The sequence below is a fragment of the Anopheles marshallii genome, chromosome 3 (genome assembly GCF_943734725.1).
Source record: "Anopheles marshallii chromosome 3, idAnoMarsDA_429_01, whole genome shotgun sequence".
Lineage (NCBI taxonomy): Eukaryota > Metazoa > Arthropoda > Insecta > Diptera > Culicidae > Anopheles > Anopheles marshallii.
The window spans coordinates 79693585-79708331 of record NC_071327.1 but is presented as its reverse complement, the minus strand read 5'-3'; the positions used below and the strand labels follow the sequence as shown (position 1 = coordinate 79708331).

At 42.4% G+C, this 14747-nt stretch overlaps 2 protein-coding genes across 2 annotated transcripts; both read left to right on the top strand.

Annotated features, from left to right (window-relative positions):
• The first annotated feature begins 1419 nt into the window (after positions 1–1419).
• On the top strand, positions 1420–9325 carry LOC128713210 (uncharacterized). Its single transcript, XM_053808071.1, has 2 exons — positions 1420–4943; positions 5782–9325. The coding sequence occupies exons 1-2, from the start codon at positions 1420–1422 to the stop codon at positions 9323–9325; spliced, it is 7068 nt and encodes a 2355-aa protein (XP_053664046.1).
• A 1390-nt stretch (positions 9326–10715) lies between these two features.
• LOC128713209 (protein artichoke-like) lies at positions 10716–14348 on the top strand. Its single transcript, XM_053808069.1, has 2 exons — positions 10716–10732; positions 10802–14348. The coding sequence occupies exons 1-2, from the start codon at positions 10716–10718 to the stop codon at positions 14346–14348; spliced, it is 3564 nt and encodes a 1187-aa protein (XP_053664044.1).
• The last annotated feature ends 399 nt before the right edge of the window (positions 14349–14747 follow it).

The window sequence follows — 14747 nt, the reverse complement described above, 5'->3', positions numbered from 1 at the left end:
GCTCTAACCTCGCTGAAGGTATCATCAACGCTCGAGAAGCTATACATCGACGGAAACCAACTGTCCTCGATCGAGGTGCAACTGATTGAGTCGGCACAATTCAGTACACTCACGACCATATCGGCAGTTAACAATAGTTTCACCAGTCTTGAGTCTTTCTACAAATTGAAAATGCTATCCGAACTGGACGTGTCCTACAACAGGTTTGCGGAGCTGGAGCTGGGAAAGCTGTGCAACGAAATACTGCCCCTCTACACAGTGAATGCGTCGAACAGCTACGTGCAGCGCATTAAGACCGGTGGCAACGAATCTCCCACGTCCCTTATGCATCTTGATATCTCAAACAACAACGTCACGACGCTGGATGTAGGTAGCTACGCAATGTTCCGAAATCTGGAGAACTTTGTGTTTGGAGGCAACAAGTTCGATTCATTTTCGGTGACCGACCTGATCCAGACGTTTAAGAATCTGAAAACAATCGGTTTGGAGGGCACGACTTGGAAGTGTGGTTTTTTGAACAGCTTAAAGGAGTCAATAACGGAGGTTGATGTTGGTTTTTGGTACAAATCACGGAGTGAAGAATATGATAGTGCAGCGGATGTGTGTTCGAAGGATGTTGACGGTATTTGCTGCGAGTGAAAAAAGCGATTATTAAAGAAAAGAAATAGATAGAGGAGATGAAACATTAGACTCAATAAAAAAATTGATAACATTGCAGCTTTTCTGTGGTTTCGTCTCGTTAATGATGTGTAGTGTGGATGACCTTACGAAGAAAAAATAGATCACAAACCAGCAGCGACAGCTTTTCGATTATGTTTTGATTAAATTACGAGAAAAGAAGAATATAGAAGAAGCGATCGTGGTTATGCAGTAAATGGTCTGTAGGAAAGGTTGAATTTCTTTTTGGTTCTGTATGGATATACAACGTTAACGGAACTCTTAGTCTACGCACGTAAACGCAACTCGTTTGGACAAATGTCAAAGGGTAACAGTAACTGATGAACTGGTGGGCTTTAAGTTGTGTTTTGCTTATCGAAACAGGTTAAGAATCATCGTCTCAGCCAAAACAAACCCATAAATGATGGATGGTACTTGACCGCACCGGAATGTGTGGAACAAAAACCACGCGAACGAAACCTGTTGTTAATCGTGATCAGTATTGCTTTAAAAAAAACGGCACCAACAAAACTGATACCGGTTCAAGGTCATAAGCGTGATTCTTGTATATTTATGGCACTGGTGATGTTGGACGATGGTTCAGTTCTGTTTCGGCGGCGAGCCGAACAAGTGTCGGTGTTTGGAAGGTTGATACTAACAACTTGCTGATAGGATGGGGAGCTTCAGGGGAAGGTAGTGTTATATAACGAACGATTATAGGGTGGTGAATGATAAGAATGTTTTGTTGTGATTTTTTACAGCATGTTAGCAGTTTTGGCTGTATTTCTTCTGGTTGCCAGCACAAGAGGTGAAAAGGTGTTTAGCTGTAGATACGACGATTGCACGTTTGTGGTGGATGAGCGGAGTTTGAAAGAGGACATACACTCGTACAAGTTTAACTTCACTGTGGAAAGCGATACTATTGTCGTGAGTTTCGATGGATCGCGTATCTCGATTGTTCCACCGTCCCTGTTCGCAGACTACGGGGGTAAATTGAAAACGTTGATGATGATTGGGGTAGACATACAACGCGTCGATCCTGACACGTTCGGTGAGGCATCTGTGTTACGATTTCTGCTGCTGCACGACAACCGTATTCCGAAGCTGTTCAATCACATGTTCCGTAATGCCACGAATCTCGAGCGCATCTACGTCGGAAATAACCGTATCGCGGAGGTGGAAGAGTTCACGTTTGCAGGGCTGGAGAATTTGAAAGTGATTCGTATGGGACACAACAACATTGAAGTGCTGCCACGAAAGTTGTTTGCAGGGTTGAGCCAAATGACGGATCTGCATCTTTTTCAGAATCGTATCGCGGAGTTGCCGGATAGAGTGTTTGAGGATCTCTCATTGCTAGATGAGCTGTACTTGGACTTAAACTACATCGAGAAGATTTCGAAGGACAGCTTTGTGGGAATGCCCAAGCTTAGCAAGCTTAAACTGAATAATAACCGCATTAGTACAATTGATCCGGAAGCTTTCAAACCGTTAATCGAGTTAAATTTTCTCTATTTGGAATCAAATAAGCTGACTACCCTAGCGCCAGAGGCGCTCGTCTCGCAAACGGTGCTGCTTATTTTGGATTTGAGTGAGAATCGAATCAAAGAGCTTCCAAAGGATCTGTTCCAACAAACTGTTTCGCTTCAGAAACTGATAATGAACAATAATTCGCTAAGTCAACTGCATCCCGATCAGTTCAAGGGTTTGGATAGGTTGGGAGACCTGTATATGGAGAACAATGAGCTGCAGTCGCTCGATGCCGCACTGTTTAGAAATCTTCAGAAAGTAGATACATTGCTACTAAAGAACAATCAAATAAGTCACATTTTTCCCGGTACATTCGAATCGTTGAGGGAGCTCGAGGAGTTAAATTTGGACAACAACGGGATCATGATGCTTGAAGGTGGTTTGTTCCGTGGTTTAAGACTATTGAAAAAGCTTTACCTTAAGCATAATCTCATCAGTGTGCTACGTGGTGATAGTTTAGATGGCGCTATGCAGCTAAGAGAAGTCCATCTGGATGATAATCCGATACAATCGATCGACGAAGAGTTTCTCAAGAAGTCTCCATTGGCACTGTTGTCGATGGACAAATGTGGACTGGAGACCCTACCGAAAAATCTTTTTGCTAACCAGCAGTTCATGCGTTTACTATCCCTGGAGGGCAATAAACTGACCGAGCTAGACCCGGACACGTTCCAGCCACTCTTACGGCTAGTTGAGCTAGATCTCAGTGACAATCGGCTGAAAAATATCTCGACCAGCTTGGCAAATCTTCCTCAGCTTGATGTGCTGGACCTATCGAAGAATCGTATCCGCAGCCTGCCGGAGAATGCGTTCGCCAATACGAATCAAATAAGAAAACTGAACCTTGAAAACAACCAACTGACAGAAATTCCACATGCTGTAACCAAGCTTCCAAAGCTAAAAACGATGACGTTGGAGAAGAATAAGATTAAATCTACTGCTATGCCGCGGAACATACCAGTGAAAGAGCTTTACCTGGCGGATAATGAAATAAGTTCTCTTCAGTTGGAGAAATTTACAAAGTTGGAGGAACTATTTGTGGAAAATAACCAACTGCAAAGCATATCGAAAGCTACGTTTGCCAAAAATACTAAGCTGAAAACTTTGAATTTATCGGGAAATCGTCTAACGGGAGCATTGGAACGTGCTTTTTCTGTTTTGAGAAAACTGGAAAAACTTACTTTAAATGACAATGCATTGGGCATTTTGACAACTACAACGTTCCAAGGCTTGGTAAACCTTGAAAATCTATCGCTGAAGAATATTAGTCTTCCTAGGATAAGTAACGCACCGTTTGCATCTCTTTCGGAATTGGAGAAGTTGGATATTTCGGAGAACCGGTTGACCAGTGTTGATACGCAGGGTCTGAGTAACAATGAATTGCTTAAAGAAATTTACATCAACGATAACCTTCTCAATATCGATGATTTGAGTGGTTTAGTGGGACTGAAACGTTTGCAAACGATCTCTCTTTCGTGTAACAACGTGATCGTACCAGACACATTGCTAGCCAACAAAACGAAGCTTACTGAATTGTTCATACAGGGAAGTACGTTTAGCAGTCTACCAGATCAGTTCTTCCGTTTTGCGCTACCGCTCGAAAAGCTATCTATCTCCGACAATAAGCAGTTTGTGAAGCTTCCAAAAGATTTCTTCGTGGATGTACCGTATCTGGTTGAGCTCGTCCTGCTGAACAATAGCCTCTCTAGTCTCGAGACGGGGGTTTTCGATCCTTTGGGATCACTAGTGAAGTTGGACGTGTCGGAAAATCCGTTGAAGTCGCTACCGGAAGGTTTGTTCGCGAAGACGTACAGTTTGGAAAGCTTGAGAATTGCTGATGCGAATCTGTCCACCCTACCAGTGGGAATTTTCGATAACCTGTACGCGCTGAACGAGCTTGATCTGAGCAAAAATCAGCTGAAAACGCTATCGAAGGGTGTTTTCCATCGTCTCTACTCCCTGCATACTATTTCGTTGGATAACAATCTATTCGAGAACCTGGACCCGGCTGTGTTTGATGGTATGGAGAAGCTGAAAGTAGTGCATCTGGCCCACAACAAGCTCAGCACCTTGAATCCCCAGCTGTTTGCCGGACTACCGCTTGAAGCACTCGATCTTTCGAGCAACAAGTTCTCCTCGTTTGATGAGAGTGTGATGGCGTTTGCCAATCGGCTGCTCATCCTGTCGCTGGAAAACAATGCTCTTATCTCGCTGAAGGTATCATCAACGCTCGAGAAGCTATACATCGACGGAAACCAACTGTCCTCGATCGAGGTGCAACTGATTGAGTCGGCACAATTCAGTACACTCACGACCATATCGGCAGTTAACAATAGTTTCACCAGTCTTGAGTCTTTCTACAAATTGAAAATGCTATCCGAACTGGACGTGTCCTACAACAGGTTTGCGGAGCTGGAGCTGGGAAAGCTGTGCAACGAAATACTGCCCCTCTACACAGTGAATGCGTCGAACAGCTACGTGCAGCGCATTAAGACCGGTGGCAACGAATCTCCCACGTCCCTTATGCATCTTGATATCTCAAACAACAACGTCACGACGCTGGATGTAGGTAGCTACGCAATGTTCCGAAATCTGGAGAACTTTGTGTTTGGAGGCAACAAGTTCGATTCATTTTCGGTGACCGACCTGATCCAGACGTTTAAGAATCTGAAAACAATCGGTTTGGAGGGCACGACTTGGAAGTGTGGTTTTTTGAACAGCTTAAAGGAGTCAATAACGGAGGTTGATGTTGGTTTTTGGTACAAATCACGGAGTGAAGAATATGATAGTGCAGCGGATGTGTGTTCGAAGGATGTTGACGGTATTTGCTGCGAGTGAGGAGAAAAATCGCAGATGAACCATTTAAGACAATAAACTGACCATATTACTCAAACTGCATTTGTTTTGTTTTGATGTTTGTTATAATATAGTTTAGGGAAGTTTGTTTCATTTGCAATATGTCGTATTGATTTGGTTATCGTGGTGCAAGATTGGAAATTGAATAATGAAGGCAGCATTTCTGGCGTAAACAATCAGGACAATCAATTGGGAAAAAAACATTTTTAATGTGTACTTTGTAAAACCTTACATATTTTACCATGCAAAAATAAATTTGGTTCTGTGACTTTTGACACCGGATGATCGTTTCCCGCAAGTAAAACTTGTTTACTCACATTATCATGCGAGATTGATGTAACTTTCAGAACATAATCAAAACAATACATTTGGATGTTTTGCCTACTCTCGCCATACATTTAGCGTCCATTACATAATAAAACAACCGTTGATAAGGCGAAACCCGTCGGTTCGCTGTACTGGTCATTGGTATTTGGCACCACAAACTGTAGGTCATTTGAAGGTCGAACCGAATCCAGTAATCTTTAACAAAATAGACCGTTGACCCAGCAAAAACCTGCACATTTGCGAAATATAATCTGCGAACGTACGACTCGTTGCATTCAGTTGAATCGCGTGTGTGCCAGCTGTTGGTTGGTGGATTCCAGTGTTGAAGATGGGACTCGAACGTTGGTACGTTTTCACCGGCAGTGCTTTGTGGTTGAGTTAAAGTTGCTGAAACTTGTGTTCTATTTTTTCTAGTATATGGAGTATTCTACTGTTCCTTGTGATACTGCATAAGGTGTACAGCACCGTACATCCAATTTCATTCACATGTGAACCGTCGACATGCCGATTCAGTGGGCTATATTTCGCGTCTCCGGAGCAAACGAACACTTTGACTATAGCATTTGACTACGATTATTACAATCATGTGTATTTCGAAAACTCAATCCTTCCTGTCATACCGTTGACCCTGTTTGCGAAAAACAGCAATGTTCAAACGCTCCACATCTCGAGTTGTGACCTGTACGAGGTGTTACCCAAAACGTTCCGGGACGCAGATGACCTAAAGTATCTCTACCTTGACAACAACCGGATTGAAAAGCTATACGATGCCATGTTTATTGGGGCATTGCATTTAGAGGACCTCCGTCTGGCGAACAATCATATCACGACAATTGACCAACAGACGTTTGTTGGATTAAACGATCTGCTGCAGTTGGATGTCGCCGGAAACTTGATACGATCGCTCCCAAGAGGCGTCTTTGCTGGACTTAGTAAAATGAAGAAAATATCACTGGCAAACAACTACTTACCGCAACTCGAAACAGAAATATTCTCGGAATTGACAACATTAGAAGAACTGGACTTGAGTGGTAACCTTTTACGTGTCTTAGAAGCCGAAACATTCTACGGTCTGCTAAGCTTGGAGCGGTTGCATCTGCAAAATAATCGTCTAGAGGCAATAGATTCGCAAGCCTTCTATCAATTAATGATACTGAGGCAACTGGATTTGGGCAATAACAATCTGAAATTCTTGACTTCGGATGTATTTAGACCACTGAGCAGCTTGGAGACTCTGGAACTACATCAGAACTATATTTCACATCTTGATGATACATTATTCGCCGGCAACCCCAATCTGGAGCTGATAAATTTGGACAACAATACGATCACCACTCTAAATCCAGCTCTCATTGCGGGACTGAGCAATCTTGAGCGGTTCGCGTTTCAGCATAACTTGTTGCGTGAGTTGAATGTGCAAATGTTTGCGAACAATTCGGCAATCAAGCGTATATGGTTGACAGGAAATTATCTGAAGGAGATACATCCCGGTACGTTTGATGGCATGGGACAGTTGGAAGAGTTGCATCTGAAAACCAACTTGCTCACTTCCTTCGAGGGAGGTTTGTTGAAGGACTGCAGTGCATTAAGGGTACTCAATTTGAATGACAATTCGATTAAACATCTTAAAGCTGGTGCGCTAGAGGGTACATATAATCTAGAGACTCTCAACATGGATAAGAATGAGATAACAATCATCGATGAACACTTCCTGGACGATGCGCCACAATTAGAAACCCTAACAATGATTGATAATTTCATCAAGAGCATACCCGTGGGGCTTTTCAGCAAACAAACCAAACTGACGTGCATCCTGCTATCAGAAAACCAGATAAAAGAAGTGAAACCGGACACCTTTAGTATCGTGGATAGTTTAAAGGCGCTGCACCTTGATAGCAACCAGATCGAGCGTATCGAAGCAGGCGTGTTGAATTTGACGAGTCTCGAGTACCTTGATCTGTCACATAATTTTATCAAAGAATTGAACGAGGCCGCCTTGGCAGGGGTACCCAATTTAGAAGCATTAAGGCTGGAATCGAATCTCCTAGAGGACGTTCCACCTGCTATCAATAAAACCACAAACTTAACCGAACTTGCTCTTCAACGTAACCGTATTAAGAAGCTGAAGACTGGACAGTTTAGTCAAATGTCAAATTTGCTCACATTGATGCTGGATGGCAATATGATACATACGATGGAACAGGACTGTTATCGAGGATTGGTATCGCTTACAACGCTGGCATATGAAAACAACATGCCAGTTTACAAAGCCGACGATCTTTTCGACGATTTACCCAATCTTACCGTGCTGCACATGGACAAAACGAATTATACTGGTACGAATAGTGTTAGATTCGGTTCATTGAAGAATCTGGAATTGTTGTCGCTCAATAGAAATCCTATGATCGGGATAGATCCGGAATTCTTAGTTGGTTTGAAGAAACTCAATCGGTTTGTGTTGAGTTATACTGAAATCAGCTATAATGGCAGCTATTTCCAGGCACTTCCGAGTTTACAAATTGTGAATCTGAAAGGTAGCAACATCACATCCATCGATGAGCATTTCTTTGAGGGAGTACCGGGATTGGTTTCCGTAGACATTCAGGATACCCCCTTACAGTCGATTAGTGCAAATGCTTTCCGAAAACTGACGAATCTCACCGAGCTGTTCATTGGCCCGTACAAAGGAGAATTGAAGGACATACTCTCGGGTAATACAAAGTTGAACAAGCTGTACCTGAAACAAATGAACTTTACCACCTTGTCGGATCATTTCTTCAGGGCGAATCGGAAGCTAACAACCCTGACAATAGGTGGAAATCCGAACCTCTCTACGCTAAAGCCGGTCTGGTTTAAGCATCTAGCAATTCTGGATTATCTGGACGTTTCATCCAATAACATTTCCAATCTTCCAATAGAAGTGTTCGAGAATATACCCGTTCTGCATCAGCTGTTCCTGATGAGCAACCCGTTGAAAGTGCTTGATGTGAATGCGTTCCAAAATCTGACTGCATTGACTTTGCTCGATTTAGGAAACACTTCGCTCGCTGAACTTCCTATCGGAATATTTGACGGACTGTACAAGTTGGAAGAGTTGTACTTGAGTGACAATTACCTCAAAAACCTAAAGAATGGCACATTCCGACAGCTCTACTCGCTAAGTGTTCTGGAACTATCCAATAACTCGATCGAACATATCGATCCGTTCCTGTTTGCGGATATGCCGAGACTAAAGGAAATTTTTCTGGCGTACAACAAGTTAACTACCCTGGATGAACGCGTTTTTGCTTCTCAGTTAAATTTACAGGAATTGGCCCTGTCACACAATCAGTTTGTTACCTTCGATTTGCATGCAATGAGTATTGCACGTACACTGATCTACTTGGATTTGGACTCGAACGGTCTAAACTCGTTGAAAATCTCTCCTAACTTGGAGTATCTTACAGCGGACCATAATCAGCTTTCAACGGTACAGCTACCCGATTCGGACTACTATAGAATGACAATATTTTCAGTGCAGAACAATAGCTTCACCTCGCTGGAGTCGATCTACCGATTCAATCGATTGCATGAGCTCAATGTGACACTGAACAGACTTGCTAAAGTGGATGTGGCGTTGGTCGCAGAGAAGTTCCAACGATTGAATGTGTTCAATGCATCGATGGCAGCCGTCGAGTCATTCGGAAGCACGATTAATGCTTACGAACACAAGGCACTGCGACATTTAGACTTGTCGAACAATTCACTCACGGGGGATGAGTTTAGTAAACTGGGATTGTTTTCGAGGTTGGAAAGCTTTGCATTCAGTGGAAATCCTGTTGAAGCGTTTAAGATTTCACAATTGGTGAGCAAGTTCCCGAAACTTCGCTTGATCGATTTCGACGGTATGGGTGTGAAACCGATCTTTGGGCAGAAGATTGCTAATTACAGGTCGAACGAGAGTGGATTTGGAAATTGAATCTAAGTCGAGGAGCGATCTTCACCACCAATCAGAATGACATGAATATGTAAAATGAACGAAATACAAATACAATCCTTGTTGTGCTGCATGAATGAATCTTATTTTGTATGATTTGTGAAGTACGGTGGTGGGAAAAGTTTACCAATAAATCTGTGTCTCAGGTCCTACAGTATGCAAGAGTCCAATGGATAGTTTGGTACTCTCTTGTAAGCATGTGGCGAAATTGCTTTTAGTGATTTTACATGATGTCATGTAAAATTAAAATTTGACATGGTGTCATACCTTTTACATGATACATGAGAACGCGAGCCACGCTTGTCATGTAACGAATTCGTTTACCCGTTAGTCGCAGGTTAGTACAGTAGTGGTTATAAGGTACAACAGTTTTTCGTTTTCGGACTAATAATTTAATAACACTGCGCTTATACATTTACATTTTTTGACTTTATGAAATTCGGGCAGAGGCAGGGTCACGAATATGGTGCAAATATTATCATAAGGTTGACGGTGATGACTATTTCGGTACAAACCAAAATCACGTATTGTTTTATTCCTCTTGCCCAAGATTACCTTGCTATATTTTAATTATACTTTATTAGGACCGGTTTGGTGCCCGGAGCACGTGTGGTTACATAATGGTTCGCCCCACAACCTTACCAATTAGATGCATAACACTAAAATGTATATCATTCTGGCAGCAGTGCCAACTATTGTCCAGTCAACATTTTGAACGGTAATATAAAGGATTGTAATGGTATACTTACTTACGCTTAAACGCCTATTTCCCAAGCAGTAGTTTGTAAATTACTAGACCCTTAATTTTATAATTGTTTAAGTGAAGCAGCAGACGAAATCTTTAGTTGTCAGGAGTGGGTTAATGAATATGGTAATATTGTATTTTTCTAAACTACCTTTTTTCAGTGCATGCTTTATAAAGAAATTATCAATAGAAAGTCCCATGGTATAGTTACTGAGTAATAATTATTATATTATCTTTGACCTTCGACACCGGACGATCGTTTCCCGCAAGCAAAACTTGTTTACTCACATTATCATGCGAGATTGGTGCAATTTTCCGAAGATAACCAAAACAAAACATTTGCGAAGTGTTGCATAATCTAACCATGCATTTGGCGTCCATTACATAATAAAACAACCGTTGATAAGGCGAAACCCGTCGGTTCGCTGTACTGGTCATTGGTATTTGGCACCACCAACTGTAGGTCATTTGAAGGTCGAACCGAATCCAGTAATCTTTAACAAAATAGACCGTTGGCCCAGCAAAAACCTGCACATTTGCGAAATAAAATCTGCGAACGTACGACTCGTTGCATTCAGTTGAATCGCGTGTGTGCCAGCTGTTGGTTGGTGGATTCCAGTGTTGAAGATGGGACTCGAACGTTGGTACGTTTTCACCGGCAGTGCTTTGTGGTTGAGTTAAAGTTGCTGAAACTTGTGTTCTATTTTTTCTAGTATATGGAGTATTCTACTGTTCCTTGTGATACTGCATAAGGTGTACAGCACCGTATATCCAATTTCATTAAAATGTGAACCGCCGACATGCCGATTCAGTGGGTTGTATTACGCATTGCCAGGGCATACGGTAGCTCTGCATATAGCATTTGACTCTGACTATTACAATGAAGTGTATTTCGAGAACTCAACCCTTCCTGTCATACCGTTGACCCTGTTTGCGAAGGATAGCGGTGTTCAAATGCTCAACATCTCGAATTGTGACCTGTACGAGGTGTTACCCAAAACGTTCCGGAACGCAGATGACCTAAAGTATCTCTGCCTTGACAACAACCGGATTGAGAAGCTATACGATGGCATGTTTATTGGGGCATTCCATTTAGAGGACCTCCGTCTGGCGAACAATCATATCGCGACGATCGAACATCAGATATTTTTTGGATTAAACGATCTGCTGCAGTTGGATCTTTCCGGAAACTTGATACGATCGTTCCCAAGAGGCGTCTTTGCTGGACTTAGTAAAATGAAGAAAATGTCACTGGCAAACAACTACTTACCGCAACTGGAGCAAAATATGTTTTCGGACATGACGGCGTTACAAGATTTGGACCTGAGTGGTAACATGTTACGAATTTTAGAGGCCGATGCATTTAACGGATTGTTAAGTTTGGAGGGGTTGCATCTGCAAAATAATCGTCTAGAGGCAATAGATTCGCAAGCCTTTGGCCAATTAGAAATTAAGCTGAGGCAACTGGATTTGAGCAATAACAATCTGAAATTCTTGACTTCGGATGTATTTAGACCACTGAGCAGCTTGGAGACTCTGGAACTACAGCAGAACTATATTTCACATCTTGATGATACATTATTCGCCGGCAACCCCAATCTGGAGCTGATAAATTTGAACAATAACACGATCACCACACTAAATCCAGCTCTCATTGCGGGACTGAGCAATCTTGAGCGGTTCTCGTTTGAACATAACCTGTTGCGTGAGTTGAATGTGCAATTGTTTGCGAACAATTCGGCAATCAAGCGTATATGGTTGACAGGAAATTATCTAAAGGAGATACACCCCGGTACGTTTGATGGCATGGGACACTTGGAAGAGTTGCATCTGAAAACCAACTTGCTCACTTCCTTCGAGGGAGGTTTGTTGAAGGACTGCAGTGCATTGAAGGAGCTGTATTTGTATGACAATTCGATTAAACATCTTAAAGCTGGTGCTCTAGAGGGTACATATAATCTACAGACTCTCAACATGGATAAGAATGAGATAACAATCATCGATGAACACTTCCTGGACGATGCGCCACAATTAGAAACTCTCTCACTGGTTGATAATTTCATTAAGAGCATACCCGTGGGGCTTTTCAGCAAACAAACCAATCTGACGTGCATCCTGCTATCAGAAAACCAGATAAAAGAAGTGAAACTGGACACCTTTAGTATGATGGATAGTTTATTGGAACTGTACCTTGATAGCAACCAGATCGAGCGTATCGAAGCAGGCGTGTTGAATCTGACGAATCTCGAGTACCTTGATCTGTCACATAATTTTATCAAAGAATTGAACGAGGCCGCCTTGGCAGGGGCACAGAATCTACAAACATTAAGGCTGGAATCGAATCTCCTAGAGGACGTTCCACCTGCTATCAATAAAACCACCAACTTAACCGAACTTGCTCTTCAACGTAACCGTATCAAGAAGCTGAAGACTGGACAGTTTAGTCAAATGTCAAATTTGCTCACATTGATGCTGGATGGCAATATGATACATACGATGGAACAGGACTGTTATCGAGGATTGGTATCGCTTACAACGTTGGCATATGAAAACAACATGCCAGTTTACAAGGCCGACGATCTTTTCGACCATTTGCCCAATCTTACCATGCTGCACATGTACGATACGAATTACACTGGTACGGATAGTGTTAGATTCGGTTCATTGAAAAATCTGGAATTGTTATCGCTCAATAGAAATCCTATGATCGGGATAGATCCGGAATTCTTAGTTGGTTTGAAGAACCTTACTAAGTTTTTAGGGAGTTATACTGAAATCAGCTATAATGGCAGCTATTTCCAGGCACTTTCGAGGTTACAGACCATAGTTCTATTGGGTAACAACATCACATCCATCGATGAGCATTTCTTTGAGGGAGCACCGGGATTGGTTTCCGTAGACATTCAGGATACCCCCTTACAGTCGATTAGTGCAAATGCTTTCCGAAAACTGACGAATCTCACCGAGCTGTTCATTGGCCCGTACAAAGGAGAATTGAAGGACATACTCTCGGGTAATACAAAGTTGAACAAGCTGTACCTGAAACAAATGAACTTTACCACCTTGTCGGATCATTTCTTCTGGGCGAATCGGAAGCTAACAACGCTTACAATTGATGGAAATCCGAACCTTTCTGCGCTAAAGCCGGCCTGGTTTAAGCATCTGCCATATCTGGACTATTTGGACGTTTCATCCAATAACATTTCCAATCTTCCAATAGAAGTGTTCGAGAATATACCCGTTCTGCATCAGCTGTTCCTGATGAGCAACCCGTTGAAAGTGCTTGATGTGAATGCGTTCCAAAATCTGACTGCATTGACTTTGCTCGATTTAGGAAACACTTCGCTCGCTGAACTTCCTGTCGGAATATTTGACGGACTGTACAAGTTGGAAGAGTTGTACTTGAGTGACAATTACCTCAAAAACCTAAAGAATGGCACATTCCGACAGCTGTACTCGCTAAGTGTTCTGGAACTATCCAATAACTCGATCGAACATATCGATCCGTTCCTGTTTGCGGATATGCCGAGACTGAAGGAGATTTTTCTGTCGTACAACAAGTTGACTACCCTGGATGAACGCGTTTTTGCTTCTCAGTTAAATTTACAGGAACTGTCCCTGTCACACAATCAGTTCGTTACCTTTGATTTGCATGCAATGAGTATTGCACGTACACTGGTCTACTTGGATTTGGACTCGAACGGTCTAAACTCGTTGAAAATCTCTCCTAACTTGGAGTATCTTACAGCGGACGATAATCAGCTTTCAACGGTACAGCTACCCGAATCGGACTACTATAGAATGACAATATTTTCAGTGCAGAACAATAGCTTCACCTCGCTGGAGTCGATCTACCGATTCAATCGATTGCATGAGCTCAATGTGACACTGAACAGACTTGCTAAAGTGGATGTGGCGTTGGTCGCAGAGAAGTTCCAACGATTAAATGTGTTCAATGCATCGATGGCAGCCGTCGAGTCATTCGGAAGTACGATTAATGCTTACGAACACAAGGCACTGCGACATTTAGACTTGTCGAACAATTCACTCACGGGGGATGAGTTTAGTAAACTGGGACTGTTATCGAGGTTGGAAAGCTTTGCGTTCAGTGGAAATCCTGTTGAAGCGATGGATATTTCACAATTGGTGAGCAAGTTCCCGAAACTTCGCTTGATCGATTTCGACGGTATGGGTGTGAAACCGATCTTTGAGCAGAAGATTGCTAATTACAGGTCGAACGAGAGTGGATTTGGAAATTGAATCTAAGTCGAGGAGCGATCTTCACCACCAATCAGAATGACATGAATATGTAAAATGAACGAAATACAAATACAATCCTTGTTGTGCTGCATGAATGAATCTTATTTTGTATGATTTGTGAAGTACGGTGATGGGAAAAGTTTACCAATAAATCTGTGTCTCAGGTCCTACAGTATGCAAGAGTCCAATGGATAGTTTGGTAGTCTCTTGCAAGCTGTTCCGTTGTTCTGTGTGTCCATTGTTCCGCTACTAAATCGTTAGCATTTTGTTTCGAAACTTCTATGCTCAGCCGATGGTGTTGAATTATTGATATTATTGATCATTATCATTGCAGCCCGAACGGTCTCGTTTGGTGAAAGATGGATCCCACCTTCTTGGAATTACCGGAACTTGAAATTT

Coding starts and splice junctions, on each gene's coding strand:
- LOC128713210 (XM_053808071.1), top strand. CDS start 1,420: ATGTTAGCAGTTTTGGCTGTATTTCTTCTGGTTGCCAGCACAAGAGGT. Junction 4,944..5,781: donor GAGGTTGATGTTGGTTTTTG/GTACAAATCACG, acceptor TATTTTTTCTAG/TATATGGAGTATTCTACTGT.